General features: G+C 36.4%; 1 protein-coding gene across 7 annotated transcripts in view; it reads right to left on the reverse strand.

Moving 5' to 3' along the window:
• Positions 1-654: 654 nt before the first annotated feature.
• TBL1XR1 (TBL1X/Y related 1) overlaps positions 655-16,935 on the reverse strand; it is a 358,018-nt gene continuing 341,737 nt past the window's right edge. For 5 of the 7 annotated variants that reach the window (XM_063916293.1, XM_063916294.1, XM_063916292.1 and 2 more), the window contains exons 11-17: positions 14,702-14,762; positions 9,812-9,933; positions 8,816-8,890; positions 7,585-7,712; positions 7,334-7,499; positions 5,353-5,454; positions 655-4,267 (exon numbers count right to left, since the gene is read on the reverse strand). In XM_063916293.1, the coding sequence (XP_063772363.1) occupies positions 4,241-4,267; positions 5,353-5,454; positions 7,334-7,499; positions 7,585-7,712; positions 8,816-8,890; positions 9,812-9,933; positions 14,702-14,762 (681 nt within the window). In that variant the 3' untranslated portion in view covers positions 655-4,240. Of the gene's footprint in view, positions 4,268-5,352; positions 5,455-7,333; positions 7,500-7,580; positions 7,713-8,815; positions 8,891-9,811; positions 9,934-14,701; positions 14,763-16,935 lie in introns of those variants that run through there. The other 2 variants (XR_010175932.1, XM_063916297.1) reach the window with 2 other exon arrangements.

A 16,935-nucleotide genomic window follows, 5' to 3' on the forward strand; every position in this document is an offset into this window, starting at 1 on the left:
TCCAGCATGTGTATGTCTTAAGAAATGTCTTACATCTAATGGAGTGTTTTGGTATTCCTTTACCACCACCAAAGTCTGCATACATTTCTTTAACCTTATACTGCAGAACCCTGCAAGGTCTGCTAAAATAAAATCCAAACAGTTGTGAGTTGGCATTATGGCTCTGCGCCTTCTCTTGTATCTATGCTGAAATTACCAAAGTGATCATTTTCTGCTTAATACTTGGGACTTCTTGCAATTGTGTGTCATTAGAGGCTGCACAAGAATAGTAGCCTATACAGAGGGGGATACATATCAAAGCTTTGAGAGAGAGAAAGTACTAACTAATCTGCTTAGGTCATTTTACAGGTTGTTTCATAAATGAGTTAGGAGACAGATTGCTTGGTACTTTATCTCTCTCCAAGCTTTAATACATAACCCCTTTAATATCCTGAACAGGCAATGCAATCTCAGCTTCAACTTTTATCAGCCTAAAACAGATTAAAACCAACAGTTCTATAAAATCAGAATCCAATAGTATATTCTGAACATATACAGTTAATATTTTAAGGTATAATGCAATTACTAAAATATACATATTGTTTAGGTCTTGGTACATAATGTAAAACCATGATTACATTTTTTGTGGTGCAAAAACAACTTAACTACAAAGTATTAATATCAAAATATATTTTATTCTGGACCTCTTTCAGATCTGATTCAAATTACAGTTGTCAGAGCAATACAATGCAAAAGGTAAATGCAACAGAAAACTGTGTCAAAAACAAGGATAAGTGGGAATGGGGACCTGGGAAAACTTGTGATGTGGAACCAAAATACATCAAAGTGTAATTAAAATGGTCCAGGACAGTACAAACACCAAAAGTCATCTGTTAGACACATTATCATGAAAACCAAACAATAAAAGTATTTGACATGTACAAAAAACTGCAGGGGGCTGGTTCATGTTGGTTAGTTAACTAGCACAAGAAATGATGCAGACTTGTGACTCCAGTGCTGCTTGCTGATAGGCTCACAGAATTAAACCCAACAGATTTGTGGGTTCAGAAATAGATCACACCTATACAGAGAAATTAAATGTTGGATTACACTACTATGCCAATACTTTTGCAATGTCTCCATAAAAAATATACATCCCTTGTTTAAAATCTGTGTAAGATAGGTATGATGGCTGCACAGGAAACGATTTAAGAAAGAAAAGTTGACGTAAACTAAGGTCTAAAAATGTATGTGGATATTTACAACGATGTGAGATTAAAAGCACCACTGAATGAGGATAAGCAGAACACAATGTTCATTTCCAATTAAAATCTAAACAGTTGGAGTTATTCGTAATAGGAACAGCTGAAGCGCTAAACTAAAGTAAGCAGTATTTCCTTTAGGATGTAGTAGTACTATTTAGCAGTATTTCCAAACCTTGTTTTTCTTTACAAAAAAAATAAAATCTGAATGATATATTTCACTCTTAATCAGATGTACTTAAACCGTTTCACTTAGGCATGTAAATATGTTCTTAAAATATGAAAAATAATGGTAATGTAATTTGGGCAAAATTGAGCAAAGATAGCAACACTACTTCAGTCTTTTAACATAAAAAAAGAAAAAAAAATTACATATATTCCCAGGAGCACTTGCTTCCCTACCATTATAGCACACATTTCTTTGACATAAGCCACATACATAGTATTCTAGCAAAGGTAACTGACAGGTCTTATTTTTATTTCTTTAGCATTTTAAACTATAAGAAAAAAAAAAACTTAACATTGTAACAATGCATTTAAAAAAAACAAAAAAAAAAACAAAGTGGTCAATGGTGGACTTTAACAAAGGAAATATACAAGCAAATTGGCCAAGTGTTCTATGAAATTTTCAAAGAAGCTAATGTGTCACTGCCCATAAAAGCAAGAATGATTCAATGATGATGAAAAACAATCAAATGAAAAATATTCTAGAAGCATTTAGGTTTAATTTTACTTAGAAAAAAAACCTAGGGGAGAGAAATTAAGTAGCACAAAAGAAAGGAATACATATTTCAGTAGCAAAACTTTCTATTTCCTTGCGCAGAGGTATTGTATTAGGTGGGGGGGTTCCTCACAGAAATTTCTATTTATTAAAGGACTGACGTGTCTACAGCTGAAATCAAACACCTAAATAAGGTGGTGTGGAAATGTAGAAACATGTGAAAGAAAAAGTAATTCACCTCATAGCATCACTGAAAAAGCAAAATGTAGTTCCCAATTTCTGCCACTCCTAGAGCATGAAACCCATTTATTCAATTTCTAGATTAAAGTAAGGAACACAAAAAGTCCCTGCTTTTGTGCACAAAGGTTTTAAAAGAAAAAGTAACCTCTTAAGCACCAGGACAACTGTGGTAGTTACACTGCTTGCATTTCGCCATTCATGGCTCTGCCTTGTAAAATAAAAAAAATAAAAAAAGAAGTATGCCTGTGAAATGAAACCAAGTTACAACTTGGTACAACATTTTAATGGTCTGCAACCAAAAGAGTTTGCTATAGATGGTTTTACAATGACACTGTACTAAGGGTCCACTGATCTGAAAGAAAAATTCAGAAAACAAGTGTAGTGCGTATTTATTTTCACAGCGTTTGAATCGTTTTCTGCAGTACATTGCTCTACAATTGCTCCAGTCATGCAGATCTTTCTGGTCCTTAAGTGGTTATAGTCTCTAAATCTTTAATTAAAAAAAAAAAAAAAAAATCAGATAAAAGGCTTGTGACAAATTGCCATGCTTGATTGATTTACAATAATGCATTAGAACTTTTTTTGTTTTTTAAACATTTAATCCAACCACCAGACCATTTCTGAAAACAGGTTACATAGCTCAACTATGCTGTTTAAATTCAAGAGGTGGCAAGGATTTCTAATATATATATATATATTTTATAATTTTATGTTAACATATGAAAACCATTATAAAATCTAATGCGGGGAGAAAAAGCAGGCATGGTTACTATTTTGAATAGCAGCACAAAACATGTATTTTTTTTTCTTTTAAAATGTTCTTAACTAGTTGCTGAAACTCAATATATAAATAATTTAATCAGCCTAAAGTGATACAGGTGCTTTTCGCTTAAAACCTGCATAAAATATAAGACTTAAAATATGTCAATTAAAGTTTGATGATCTGCTTGGTCTATGTTAATATTAGTATATAAGGGTACTTTTCGCTTTATGGGAAATTAACACAAATAGCCTTTCAATATACCTTTAACACTGGAATTTGAGGATTCCCATCATGTTGGGTTATTGAAAATACATGTGTTCCTAGCATCCTTTAAAAAGTTTCTGATCTAAAAGAAAATAATGGGACATCACGAAAAACTGAGGCAAGTTAGAATACAAAAAATAGGTCCAATATAAGGGGGTGATTTGCTCCTATCACAGTAGTGCACAAGGAAACCATAGCACATGTATGGTCTAAGAGAACAGACAATTGTGTCAGCTGTCTGATCTTTATAATTTGTGCCCTTCAGTTTTGGCAGAATTATGTCCCAAATAAACATTCGCCACGTCACCATAAAACAGAAATTTACCTGCAATTGTTATCGGAGCTGTGTGTGACAATTTGCATATGCTATAAGCATTATATTATGTTGCACGTTTATTGTACCAAGTCATACGAGTCTTCTATTCCTGTGCACAAATGTATTACTGTATACAAAGCAAAAGTCGAAGGAGTAAATAAATGAAGAAAAAGGGTTATTCTATGCAGCCATCAGATATTTCTTCCTAAGCCCCAAATGTAATGTTTCAAAGCAAAGAACAAACTATTGCTCAAGTAAATAGCCAGTGTTCTCTGTACAGGTAAACGGACTAAAAATAAAAAATGGGAAAAAAGATTCAGCATGGGACAAGTAAAAAAATAAAAATAAAAATGCTAAATGTATATTGACCACCATCTTCCAAATTTGGTACATTTAAGTTCTCTCTGCACGCATGTCCGGTGCACTTCTCTTCCTCTCCTGATGATGTGAAGAAAGCAGCTTCCAGCACACAGAAACTAACCAAATGTGGCAAGAACTTTGTCGTCGGTGAGGTGCAACATTTTGCAGGGATTTGCTTTCAGATTTATTTTAAATATCTAAGTATAGCATTAATTTCAGTTTGGCTGTAGTGGACTGGCCATGGTTAAATGGGACTATAGCAGTACATGGGTCAGGGACAGTCATTTTGGCTATGTACACATTCATAGTCGGTCCATGGCTTCCAACCAGCAGCGCTATTTTCGTAGGTCTAATACACAAACCTATTTAAAAAAAAAAAAAAAAAAAAAAGAGAAAAAGAAAATTTTATTTAGTTTAACCTATTTGCATAAACATTTCTATGAACAGATGCATCCTTTTGAAAACCTTCATTTTACCGCATTAATTTATAAAAAAAAAGAATCTTTACATGTTGTGAATGAGTAGGAACAGTTGAAATGGTTATTAACGCCTTATACTTTTCATTTTACCAATGGTATGACTGATAGTCTCTAAGTATCCTCCAAAATCCAAAACAAGTTACTCACATCCTAACAAGACCTCTAAACCACTGCCCTTTCAAACATCTCAAGTCTCGCTGTCCTATTAGATTTACCTCAAATCAGAATTTCATGTCTGGTAACCACCTCTTATGCTTCTCTTGTGCCATTACCTGCTTAGTGACGGGAGATCGTGGGGCAATATTGAATTGCCCCCCCGTTATTGCCCCTATGCCGCCCATAGCAGTCATGCTTAGCCGCGTAAAGCAGACTAAAGTAATTAGCGTCATCACGTAAAATGTTGTTCGTGCACCCACACGGGTCACTTTTTGCGCATTTCAGCTTGCCACCCCGGGGGTAGCGAGCTGAAATACAGATATCGCGCCCATCGGCATAAACAATGGAATAGTTGCCGGCAGGTACGATAGGGGGCGGAAACGACTGAATTCCGCCCATGCCCTGTTTTCCCTACTGTGCTGCACAAATCTATAACAAGGAGCACTGGTGTCCAACAACTTTCCCTGGGACAGCACTCTGGTAACTGCACTTAGCCCATAAAACAGAACAAAATGATCATTTTTCAGCTCTACAAGAGGCATTATAATTAGGTGTCCAAATCAAATGCATTTTATGTTATTTCTTATTCTACAGTAAATAAGAAAAACCACACAAGGCTCCAAGGTTTATACTAAAAGGATCTCTCCATAGAGAATAACAAGGAGAAACAAAAGTATGACTTATTACTGAGCATTACCCAATTTGGTCTCTCAACTGTCCTGAATAAGTAAAAGTGTGCATATATTATATTACACATTTTGCAATGCAACAGATTTTTAGGTTTAGATATGTGGAAAATATATCATACTTACTGAACCATCTGATGCACTTGCCCCAACTTTGTCTCCTGCTGCATTCCAACAAACTTCAAATATGCCCCCTGTTCCCCGATAGCTGTGAACTAATGCACCCGTCTGAAGGAGAGAAAACATAACAAAGAACAGACAAGTTGACATAATAATAAATGGTTTTGTTTAATACATTTAATTATATGTAATATGGGGTCTATCATAATATTTGTCTTTGCTGGCATTTAAAATTGCCTAACTTTCAAAACTGCTGTATTGGCTCATCTTTCCGAAAGTTCATAAATGCATTCCCTACTGTAACAAAAAATAAATACTGACTGCAGTTAACAAGGAAGACAATGAAATATAAAGTTGTTCAAGCTTTCTCAAATGAGAAACATCGAATATAAAATGTAATTCAAAAGAGTCACTTTTGAAGAGACTTAAAAGTGTGATAGTTAAACCACCAGAGAGGGTTATAGACAGTCTAAGATAATATATGTAAAAGAACACTTTAAAAAGGGACCATATAGCACAGGATTCTGTACATTGAAATACAAAAATAAAAAATTAACATAAGGAAATTGTCGTAATATTAATTAAAATGAAAAAGCTTTAATATTAGTAGAGTATCCCTTATCCAAAATGCTTGGAACCAGAAGTATTTTGGATATCAGATTTTTCCGTATTTTGCAATAATTGCATACCATAATGAGATATCATGGCGATGGGACCCAAGTCTAAGCACAGAATGCATTTATGTTTCATATACACCTTATATACACAGCCTGATGGTCATTTTAGCCAATATTTTTAATAGCTTTGTGCAATAAACAAAGTGTGTGTACATTCACACAATTCATTTATGTTTCATAAACACCTTATACACACAGCATGAAGGTCATTTAATACAATATTTTTAATAACTTTGTGTATTAAACAAAGTTTGTGTACACCGAGCCATCAGAAAACAAAGGTTTCACTATCACACTCAAAAAATTCAGTATTTCGGAATATTCCGTATTTAGGAATATTTGGATATGGGATACTTAACCTGTATCTTAAAATTCCTTAAAACTAAAAATAAACCAGAAGGCCGTGGACACGGGTAATTTACTAAAGGCCATTTGTTTACAACTTAGACACAGAATCAAGAGAACACTATTCAGAATGCAACTCATTTTGTATGTACGTGAACTGAAGGTGTAAAAAGTTTTTAAAATGTTAAAGGTAGTTAAGACCACCATTATTTAACAGAAAGAAATCATACTGACATAACTAGGCTACAGTAACTATTAAAACAAACCACTAACGTTTTTAAACAATCTGCTACAGTTGTTAGAATTCCACATTACATGGTTTACAAACTAGCAACTCCCAGGAATCAGCAGGCTGTGCGTATTTCTGAACCATGATTTGAAATCAATATCCATACACTTTTATCGGGATCATGATATAATCCATTGGTAACAATTTATAGATTATCCAGGAGTAGTAGTAGTTGATAAACTATTGTCCATGTGCATCTTATAATGCATTGATACATTTTGATATTTTTAACTATTTATGCGCTTGCTTATCAAGACTTAACCTTTGAATAATGGTTTGCAAAGTAGCACTTGCGCTGTTAGCCTAGGAGAAGCATTTGGCCCAGGAATTAGCCATAGAGACATACAATGTGGGTGAGCTTAAATGCAATATATAGATATAGTAGATTGAAATAAATAGTTGGCAATTCTGTTCGCTGCGATGGCCATAAGGTACCTCTGGCACCTCGCTGACCAACACTGGAGTCACATAACGATGCCAACTGAACAATGTATAAAAACACAGACCATCTACGCTAACATCTTGCAATAACAGATTATCCTGACACTAAAGGTCTGTTATAACACAACTCATAACATTTTATAAACCATATGTATCATCTTGATGTATGTAAACAAAATTTACAAAAACACCATTATTAAATGAAGGCTGATGGCTTAACAAATGCAAGTCATACCTGTGTATTCCAGATGTGTACACATTTGTCAAAGGAACCACTGGCCAGGTACCGGCCATCCGGACTAAAGGCTACACTGTACACGGGTTCCTGATGTTTAGTCAGTGTGTGAATGCAGATTCCTCTATCTACATCCCACAATCTAACTGTAGAATCAAATGATGCACTGTAAAATGTAAAGCAACAAGAAATTATGTGTTACAGTATAAAACAACCCTAGCCAACTTCATACGACCACAGATGTGCTTTACCTTGCTAACATTAAATTAGCATTTGGATTGTTTGTTCCCGGCCCAGTGGGGCTCCATTTGATGGTATATATCTCTTTGTTGTGTGCTTGTAAGTCATGAACACAACTGTCTTGCTTCATACTCCAGATCTACAATAAAATATTAATCATAAAAGCATTTGTAAACAGATTCCAATATAAAATACTCGAGTGTTACTAAAGCTCTGTTAAGAAGAGAGCATATTAAAGTGCACATATCACTAACAACCTGATCACAACAACTATTAGAAGCAAATCAAGGTGTAAGCACATGTTCAAATTTAAGTTACAAGGTAACAACTTTTGACTTTTCTTTATAAACGGTTGCTTAAAAACGTATTGGAAGACAGAATCTACAGATGCATTCTCTTATATCTAGCCTCAATATGACACACTGTGTGATGCCTGGTGCGAGTGAGCCCCCAGGTCCCATGCAACTCTGCTAGTGTTGGGCGTCTTTTCTTGCAGAAAATGCATCTCAGTAGAAATGCAATGTGACTAGGACGCACCAGGAGACACTGCTGATTAATTTGATATATGACACTTGTATACTGTGTGTGACTGAGTTTGTATACAAAGCAGAACAGAACCTGTACTAGAAAAAGCTGTGGCTGCTACACTGTAGCACTCTGGACAGATACAGAGACTCCGCCACACACAGGTATACAAGTGTCGCATATAAAATCTCCTTGTGTGTCCTAGACACTTTTTCAGTTTACAACATTAGCCCCGCTGGACCTGGCGCGCAGAGAGCGAATGTTTGGCACGACTACAGCAATGAAGTAGGAAGACGCATCTAAGGAATAAATTTGCACATTTTGTGCCTACAAGGTTAACAATACTCAATATCTGATCAATTATATATCTTTATGTTGAAAGTACAGTTTTACCTGTAACTAAAAACATTACTAATTAAAAAGGCATTTAAATAAATTCATCTACAGACAAGATCAAATCACATCTCTCGCTCTAGTCTTCTGAAAAGTTTAAGTGTACAACATGAATCAGCCGACATACCTGCACTAGGATGAAATCAGTATTTTACATAGATCACAAAGAGAACAGATGGACCGTTTCAAAGCACATTGTATACAGGGAGATGAATGGCCAGGTTCCTCAAGTACTGCCCTATTCCAGCTAAAGTGTATTCATTTGATAACTACTCTCTGCTTGCTACAGTATAAACAATAGAAAGCATGATGTATTAAATGTACCTTCAATGTCATGTCATCAGAACAGGATGCCAGAAGGTTACCAGTGGGATCCCACTTTATTGCATTCACTTCATTCTAGAAAAAAAAAAAAAAAAAAAAAGCAAACAGTCATACCATGTAATAACTATAGAGGTAGCATACAGAGAACAGTGGGATATCACAGGCAGTAAGTAGATCATATGAAAATATATTTTTATTAGTCCATACAATATTTTGAGCAGGTCTGGATATGTTCGGGTATGTACTATAACATGGGATACATTACAGTACTTGCATAATGTATCCCCTCATATATGTACTGTAAATTTATCTAGTAATGTTGTATATATGATACGCTAGATTCAAATGCATCCGTGCACACGGCCAAGTGCAAAAGTGATCAGATTTAGTCATACTGCTATTCCTAGCCTGTGAAGTAGAACCCAAGAACCACAGTTATTTACATGTCAACAGCACAGAAGTGAATTAATTACGGATAAGATAACTTATGGCAGCTTGTTACCTATTTCTGTTTTTAGCATAAGCTGAAACAAACCTGTGGATTTAATTTTCACATATCTGGAAACCACAGATGGTACTGCTCTAAACTTTTAATTGAAAATCAGGCGTGAACATGTAACACAGCCAAGTAGTTCTGCAAGCACCAAAAGTGTGAAAATAATAAGAAAAAAATCCCATTGGGTTCTACTTTTGGGACAGCTGACCCACCGCTCTAGCGAGGGTTCTGAGAAAAAGTACTTTTGCTTTCAAAGACAAATAGGTCACCAAGTAGAACATATCTAGCAAGAAAACAACTTTACACTCTTGCATCCATGTTATTACAATGCTCTGAAATCATATACACTAAGACATATCAAAGCTGTAGAAGTTTTTTCATTTTTAAATTCAATTAAAAAACGTCAATAAAGGTCATCAATTACCTGCAAAATACACTACCTACAATTTTTCTGCTAATAAATATAAATAAATAAATAAATACCAAACACAAATACTTACTGTGTGTCCCTGGAATGTTTTTATTGGCCTGTCTTGTCCCAATTTGCAGACATGAATGCACATATCTGTGCTACATGATGCAAATGTATTGTTACTTTGCCAGTCCACATCTAATGCTGGTGCTAGAAGGGAAGACAATGGAGAAGCTCAATTTTTAGTTTAAACTTGAAATAAAAAATGTGGAATTCCTCTACTCAAATAAAGGTGTAGACATTTTATACAAATGGTGCAATTAGCTAAAAACATCCTAGTGTTTCACAAGGACAAAGTAATAGCAGCTCTAATTACTAGTGATGAACGGGAAGCATTCGATACCCCGGCTGACTGGATCCCTTCGCTCAGCATACCGGCGCCAGGATACCGACAACTATTCTCCCCCTTGGGGGGGGGGGGTCCACCACACCCCTGGAGGGGGAATAAATAGCGTGGCTGCCGACAGCCAGGATATACTAGTACACCTGTGATAAACATGTGCAGAGGGAAAGCATCTCTTTATCCATGATAAACATGTGCAGAGGGAAAAGCATATCTCTGTGCACAAGACATTTCCATTTTAAATAACCACTGTAAGATTATTACAATGTAAAATAAAATCAGGCCATCAATCTTTTGTTAGGACAGATAGGAAAGAACAGCTGCATCTGAAGAATGGCTCATCCTCCGATAAATAGGATACCGATATGTATGACATAAAACAGAACTTCCAATTACGATAATGCCCAATTGTGGCATAATTAAAGGGGATCATTTTTTTATTTTTTTTATTTAAAACTGTGTGTGGTTTTTTACTTTTGATTTTATTAAAGGATACTTAAAAGACTGGATGGTACTGTAGTTAGCAGCTGTAGTTTAGTATTCTGCAGCCACAGGAAAGAAAACATAAGGGCATGCAGCAGAGCTGGAAATTTAAAGCCGATTTGAAATGACTGTTTGATTACAGCACAGTTGGCGACATTCTGGCTGCGGGGGAAGGTGCGTGGCTTGTAAAGGAGGTCCTGTGGTTGTATGTTAGAGTCATGAAGGCCACGCACCACTATATAATGGCAAGCACTGTATAGGCATTGTACAGCGGAAGGCGTGGCTACGACAACGTGCGTCATTGTCCGTCCACTTTACTCAGTAAGTGTGTGGTTAAGTGGTTGAAGCGGCCGGCTCCAGGAGACTTGGCCATTCCTCCGGGTGGCCGGGAGCGCCACCTGATTTTTGGGAGCCTCCCGGCGATTCCGGGAGAAAAGGCAAGTATGGCTTTCAGATGTGTCATCATATACTTTTGCTGTAGTCATGACACACATGCTTTCTTGGCATGCCAGTTACCGTGTGACTCTTTCACATCTTTTCGATTGAATGTGCATCTTAACAGAATTGCGATGCAACAAACCGCTTCACAGGAATGCGCTCATTAATTTGCTATGTAACACTTTTATAGTTGTATGCGACTGATTCTGGTGTGAGCATCTGATCAACTTTAACCAAAAGGCTAACCATCACTGACATTTAACTAAAGCAGCCACATCCAACGGACCTGAGCACACTGTTAAAAAAAATAAAAAAAATTATCAACTTTTTCTTCTTTTCATTTGAGGTTTCTACCTAGATAAACAGAGTATGTGACCTTCCCGCAACCTGCTAATTTTACTACAGCATTTAGTCTTGAGATCAGAGAATGAAGTCCCAAACTGATAGTACTCCTGTTCCCCTTAATCCTTTATGGTAATCGCCTGGTTTGCTTCAGGAACTAATAAAAACTTATTAGCCCTGGAAGGCAGCTGGAATTAAAAGTGTTTCCCATCTATTTGGCAGACTTGGACTAAACTTGTTGAAAAACTACAAGAAAATACCTTGGTGTTCACTCATGTTATCAATTTCTCCAGGTCCGCAGTTTTATTCAGGCCCACACGCTTATAGGGTCACTCAGAAGTGTACATCTTTGCATTTCTTTGCAAAGAGCAAAGATGTCCTCTCCAATTTATACAAAACTTTACTTACTAACAAATCACCCAATCTGAAGTCTCAAATCTCAATGAGAGAAAACCCTAGATGTACGAGGGGTGATTGATAAGTACCCGTGTAAGACCAGATAAAAAAAAATGTATTGGGAAAACTGATTTATTTTTCAATAGTCCCCTTTTAGTTCAATACACTTGGCCCAACGATATTCCAACTTGTTCAAGCCCTCCAAAAATATAGGATTTGTCGAACTCTGCAAAATAGACTTCAGTTTCGGCGATGACCTCCTCGTTCGATGCAAATCTATTTCCGTCGAGCCATTTTTTCATGTTTGGAAACAGGAAGAAGTCGCAGGGGGACAAATCTGGAGAATACGGCGGATGCGGCAGCAATTCATAGCCCAACTCCACCAATTTCGCGGTGGCGTCGTGGGACGAGTGTGCTGGCGCATTGTCGTGGTGGAACAGCACTTTTGTCTTTGCCAAGTGGGGCCGTTTTCAATGCGTCGTCGAATCTGCCCAATAATTGAGCATAATACTGTCCTGTGATCGTTCTTCCCTCTTCCAAATAGTCGATGAAAATTATGTTTTATCCCAGAAAACTGTGGCCATGACCTTTCCAGCCAATGGAACAGTCTTCGCCTACTTTGGTGCACGTTCGCCGGGTCCACAGTTTTGACTGTTCCTTCATTTCTGGCTTATAGTGATGGATCCATGTTTCATCAACAGTCACGAAACGGCGCAGAAACTCCTTCGGATTGCGCTTAAACAGGTCCAAACACTGTTTTGAGTGGTCAATCGATTCCGTTTGTTGTCCAGTGAGCAAACGCGGCACCAATCTTGCCGATAGCTTTGTCATGCCCAAATGTTCATGTAGGATATTCTGCACACATTCAAATTGAGATGCCTACGATCTCAACAATCTCTCTGATCGTCACTCGCTGGTTTGCCAATACGATATCATGGATTTTGTTGACCATTTCATCCGTAGTCACCTCAATTGGGCGACCTAGCCGCTGCTCTTGGGAGAGTTGGATACTCGAAGTAAGTGCCGGCCGGCCAGAGGCAGCTACTTTACATGTAAAGGATTGGACATCTTACCTGCTATCCATCATACGGTGGACTCCGGATAAGGCTAGTTTTGGAGGCGACAGCCGGGAGAGGTATTTAAGCACGTGTAAAGCTGCAAATTAATACGTAGATGAACATTCCTATGGTTCTGATGAGCAGGAACTATGAATGATTATAAAGCTGGAAGTATCATCTAATACCAGCTTAAGTATACGGGGAAACTCCGCGTGGAGACAGCTTTATAACCAATTGTGCACTCAAAGAACTGCTACTTGAAATATAAATGGAGGCTTGTTAAACAGCTATACAGGCACTAAATTACAAACATCAGCTACTATTGTAGCAGACTGACGAAAAAGGTTACAATTGTGACAATAGGGTTGGATGGGATTGCTCAGGTTAAGTGTTTAGCTGCATGCTATTATACATAGGGGTCGATTCTATTCGGCAACTTAAGAATAGCGCCGGGAATTAGCTCCCGACGCTATTCAATTCAGCTCCAGTTAAGTCGGCGATGTCCCGTTCTCGCCGACTTAACAGGTAGTTTTGTCGGGAGAACGGGCATTCTCCGACTTAACTACCCGCGGCGATGCTGATTCCCGACAGAATCAGCCTCGCGCCGGCCGCGAGGCAGCACTTTTGTCGGGTTTCTTCTCTCATCCCCCGGGGATGAGAGAAGAATTCCGACAATTGCGGGTCACTAGCAGCTGAATTGAATAGCGTCGGGAGCTAATTCCCGGCGCTATTCTTAAATTGCCGAATAGAATCGACCCCATAGTTAGGAGTGTTTAATATTCTCTGGTTGGCAACAAAAGATAGTAATATGGTATGAATTGCATATTTTAATTATATCAAATAGAATATTGTATATTTGAATGTTTTATATGGGTTATTAAAAACAATTAATTTTAATGTGAATGTGCCAGCGCTGTCCTTGTATCTTTTGTATGCTCTTGATCGAGGATGGATGTACGATCACGCTTGAATTTATTAAACTGATATCTGATGGTGGTCATCGAAGGTGAAAGGTCCCCATAGACTGCTTCCAACTTTTCTTTGATTACCTCACACGTCTTCCCATCCAAAAATAAGAATCTATTCACCGATCGGTACTGCACTTGCTCCATAGTTAGAAAAAACACAAACTTGCTCACTTCCAACAGCTACCAAAACAAAAGTACACAATGAATTTATCTAAAATTCTGACAGATGACACTAAACTATGTTATACAAGTTTGACGTCAGTGGCGCCATCTGTCTTCAAACACGGGTACTTCTCAATCACCCCTCGTATTTGTAGATAGACAACTGGGAGAATACAAGGCGGTTAAATGATTCATGAGATTAGTGATGAAAACTCAAAAGAATCCATAACAGAGGGTATGCTCCAACCTGCCGTCACCACATATAGATATAATAAAATGTGTGTGTTGGGTACAATAAAACATGCTTAGCAATAGAAACAAGAAAAAAAAATAGAGGCACACAATGAATCTAACAAAACCCATAAGAGAGTTTATTTAATGAAGAAGAAAAAATTATAATTATTTACAATTACCAACCCCAGGATTAATATACACTACGCATGTGTAAAATGCAGCATACTGTCAATTTGGAGGAAAACCAGCCCCAAGGAACATAATGAACTACAGTTCATAACTTAGAGTAAATCACAAGACTGACAAATACCAACGTTCATAAGTTTTCTTTTAATATGATTGAAGAGTTGGAAGTCTATTTATTGGATTGTCAGGAAGGAGTCACTCGGAGCCACTCGCAGCCATTACAGTAAGGCAGGATACTTCATGAAGTAAGTCAACATAGTTACATATTATTACTGAAAAACTTTTTATAATTAGAAAAGGATATTTACCAGAATGGAAAGGAAACTGCTGTTTTGCTTCCCCTGTGTGTGCGTCCCAAATAATTGTTGTCTGTGAAGAGAAAACATGGACAAGTAATAAGTTATTTAAACTTAATTTGTTTCATTTTAGAGATACGGTACAGACTCTAGATAACCGTGTGTTACAGTTATACAAAATTTTTACAAGCAAAATCAAAATGAACAGCAAAATATTGACAATACAATGCCTCTGAGGTAACTTGTGCTACCGCGAGTGATATACATACTATTACACTGCTGCCTCTTTGCAATGTTCACTTAAAAGTCTCTTTTCTTAACCTTATTTATGTCAAGGTGTTTTTGTTTCTATTGACACAAATTTGCCCTACATTCCTTACTACAGGTTGAGTATCCCATATCCAAATATTCCGAAATACGGACTTTTTTGAATGAGTGAGAAAGTGAAACCTTTGTTTTCTGATGGCTCAATGTACACAAACTTTGTCTAATACACAAAGTTATTACAAATATTGTATTATAAGACCTTCAGGCTGTGTGTATAAGGTGTATATGAAACATACATGAATTGTGTTTATGTACACAAACTTTATTTCATGCACAAAGTTATTAAAAATATTGGCTAAAATGACCTTCAGGCTGTATGTATAATGTGTATATGAAACATAAATGCATTCTGTGCTTAGACTTAGGTCTCATCGCCATGATATCTCATTATGGTATGCAATTATTCCAAAATACGGAAAAATCCGATATCCAAAATACCTCTGGTCCCAAGCATTTTGGATAAGGGATACTCAAACTGTATAAAGGTTCTGCCAGACCCTGTCTTGTCTGTGTAAGATTAAAGAGTGTCCAACCACTTTTACACAGACATCATGACACCCCCTTTAATATAACGGGCGTCAGCTTTCCCCTAAAGGGAATAAGCAGTGGGAAAACGCTTTATAAACAAAAATAGGGAAGCAGAGCGACAACTGGTGTTCACAAAGTCAATCATGACTGAAAAGTGGAAAATATATAACATTAAACGAAAAACAATCCAATAAAAAAAAATATATATATAATTCCCCTTGATGAAGTCCGGCAGGACAACATATGTTGGGCCTTCCCAGACTGTTACTCTTGCGTTTAAAGATAAGAAACTTTTGTGCTATTGTGGATTGTTAATTTGTTGTAATAAATTGATGTTACATATTTTTATTCCAAGCTTCAGACTTGATAGACTTTTCAATGTGAGCACCGGTGGCTGCTCTACTCTCTCTCTCTCTCTCTATATATATATATATATATATATATATATATATATATATATATATATATATATATAAAAGAAGAAATATCTCTATGGAGCGCTCTTATTCTATAATCTGATATAATTAGATGACTGTTGGTGGATGTTATATAAAGAGAGGATGACCTTACACATTTATACACCCATATTAGAATCACATATCTCTTTATTAAAAGATTTTGATTTAAAACTTATCATAAAACTTTTCCTTTTCTTTTACATTGGAGATACAATTGTATATTTCAACATTATTTGTATAAGGAAAAAAACAATATAATGAGCTTTCACCCAACGCGTTTCGTCTATATCGACTTCTTCAGGGGTGTTTTCTAAATAACAGCTCTCTGTTTATATTGGAATAACTGTAGTATTCAAAAGGTATGAAGTTCTAATTGAACCAAAGTTGTACTGAAAAATATTTATTACCAAGTTGAAAAAACTTGAAGAAAATTATTCCCAGAATATGATAGCATTTATTGGGATTCCTTATTATAGGCCACCTAATGAATTATATTCTTCTCCAGCATGTAGATATATATTTCATTCATTTTTCTTGGCTCATTGGGTTTGCATTTCCTCAGTTTTTCAAAGTATCAGTGAAGTCCAACAGAAGGGATCCACTTGTAAACTTAGGATAAAAATATCCCTTTAATTTTCCAGCAGTTGTCCTATAGGTCTGCCTGCATAGGTATCCAATATACCGACAAAGGATTCTCTCTGTGTTGAAGCTTGCTTTCCCGTTTAGAAATGTAACAGTATTTATGTTAGTAAACTCAGACACTAACTGACATAAAGTAATTAGACATTTCAGTAGTGTATAATAAGAGCGCACTAAGGGAACATACTTATATATATATATATATATATATATATATATATATATATACACATACACACATACATACACAGAAATTTGGCCTAAAACTACCTCAGATTATCCTAAAAGCAGATA

The sequence above is a fragment of the Pseudophryne corroboree genome, chromosome 4 (assembly GCF_028390025.1).
Source record: "Pseudophryne corroboree isolate aPseCor3 chromosome 4, aPseCor3.hap2, whole genome shotgun sequence".
NCBI classification, from domain to species: domain Eukaryota; kingdom Metazoa; phylum Chordata; class Amphibia; order Anura; family Myobatrachidae; genus Pseudophryne; species Pseudophryne corroboree.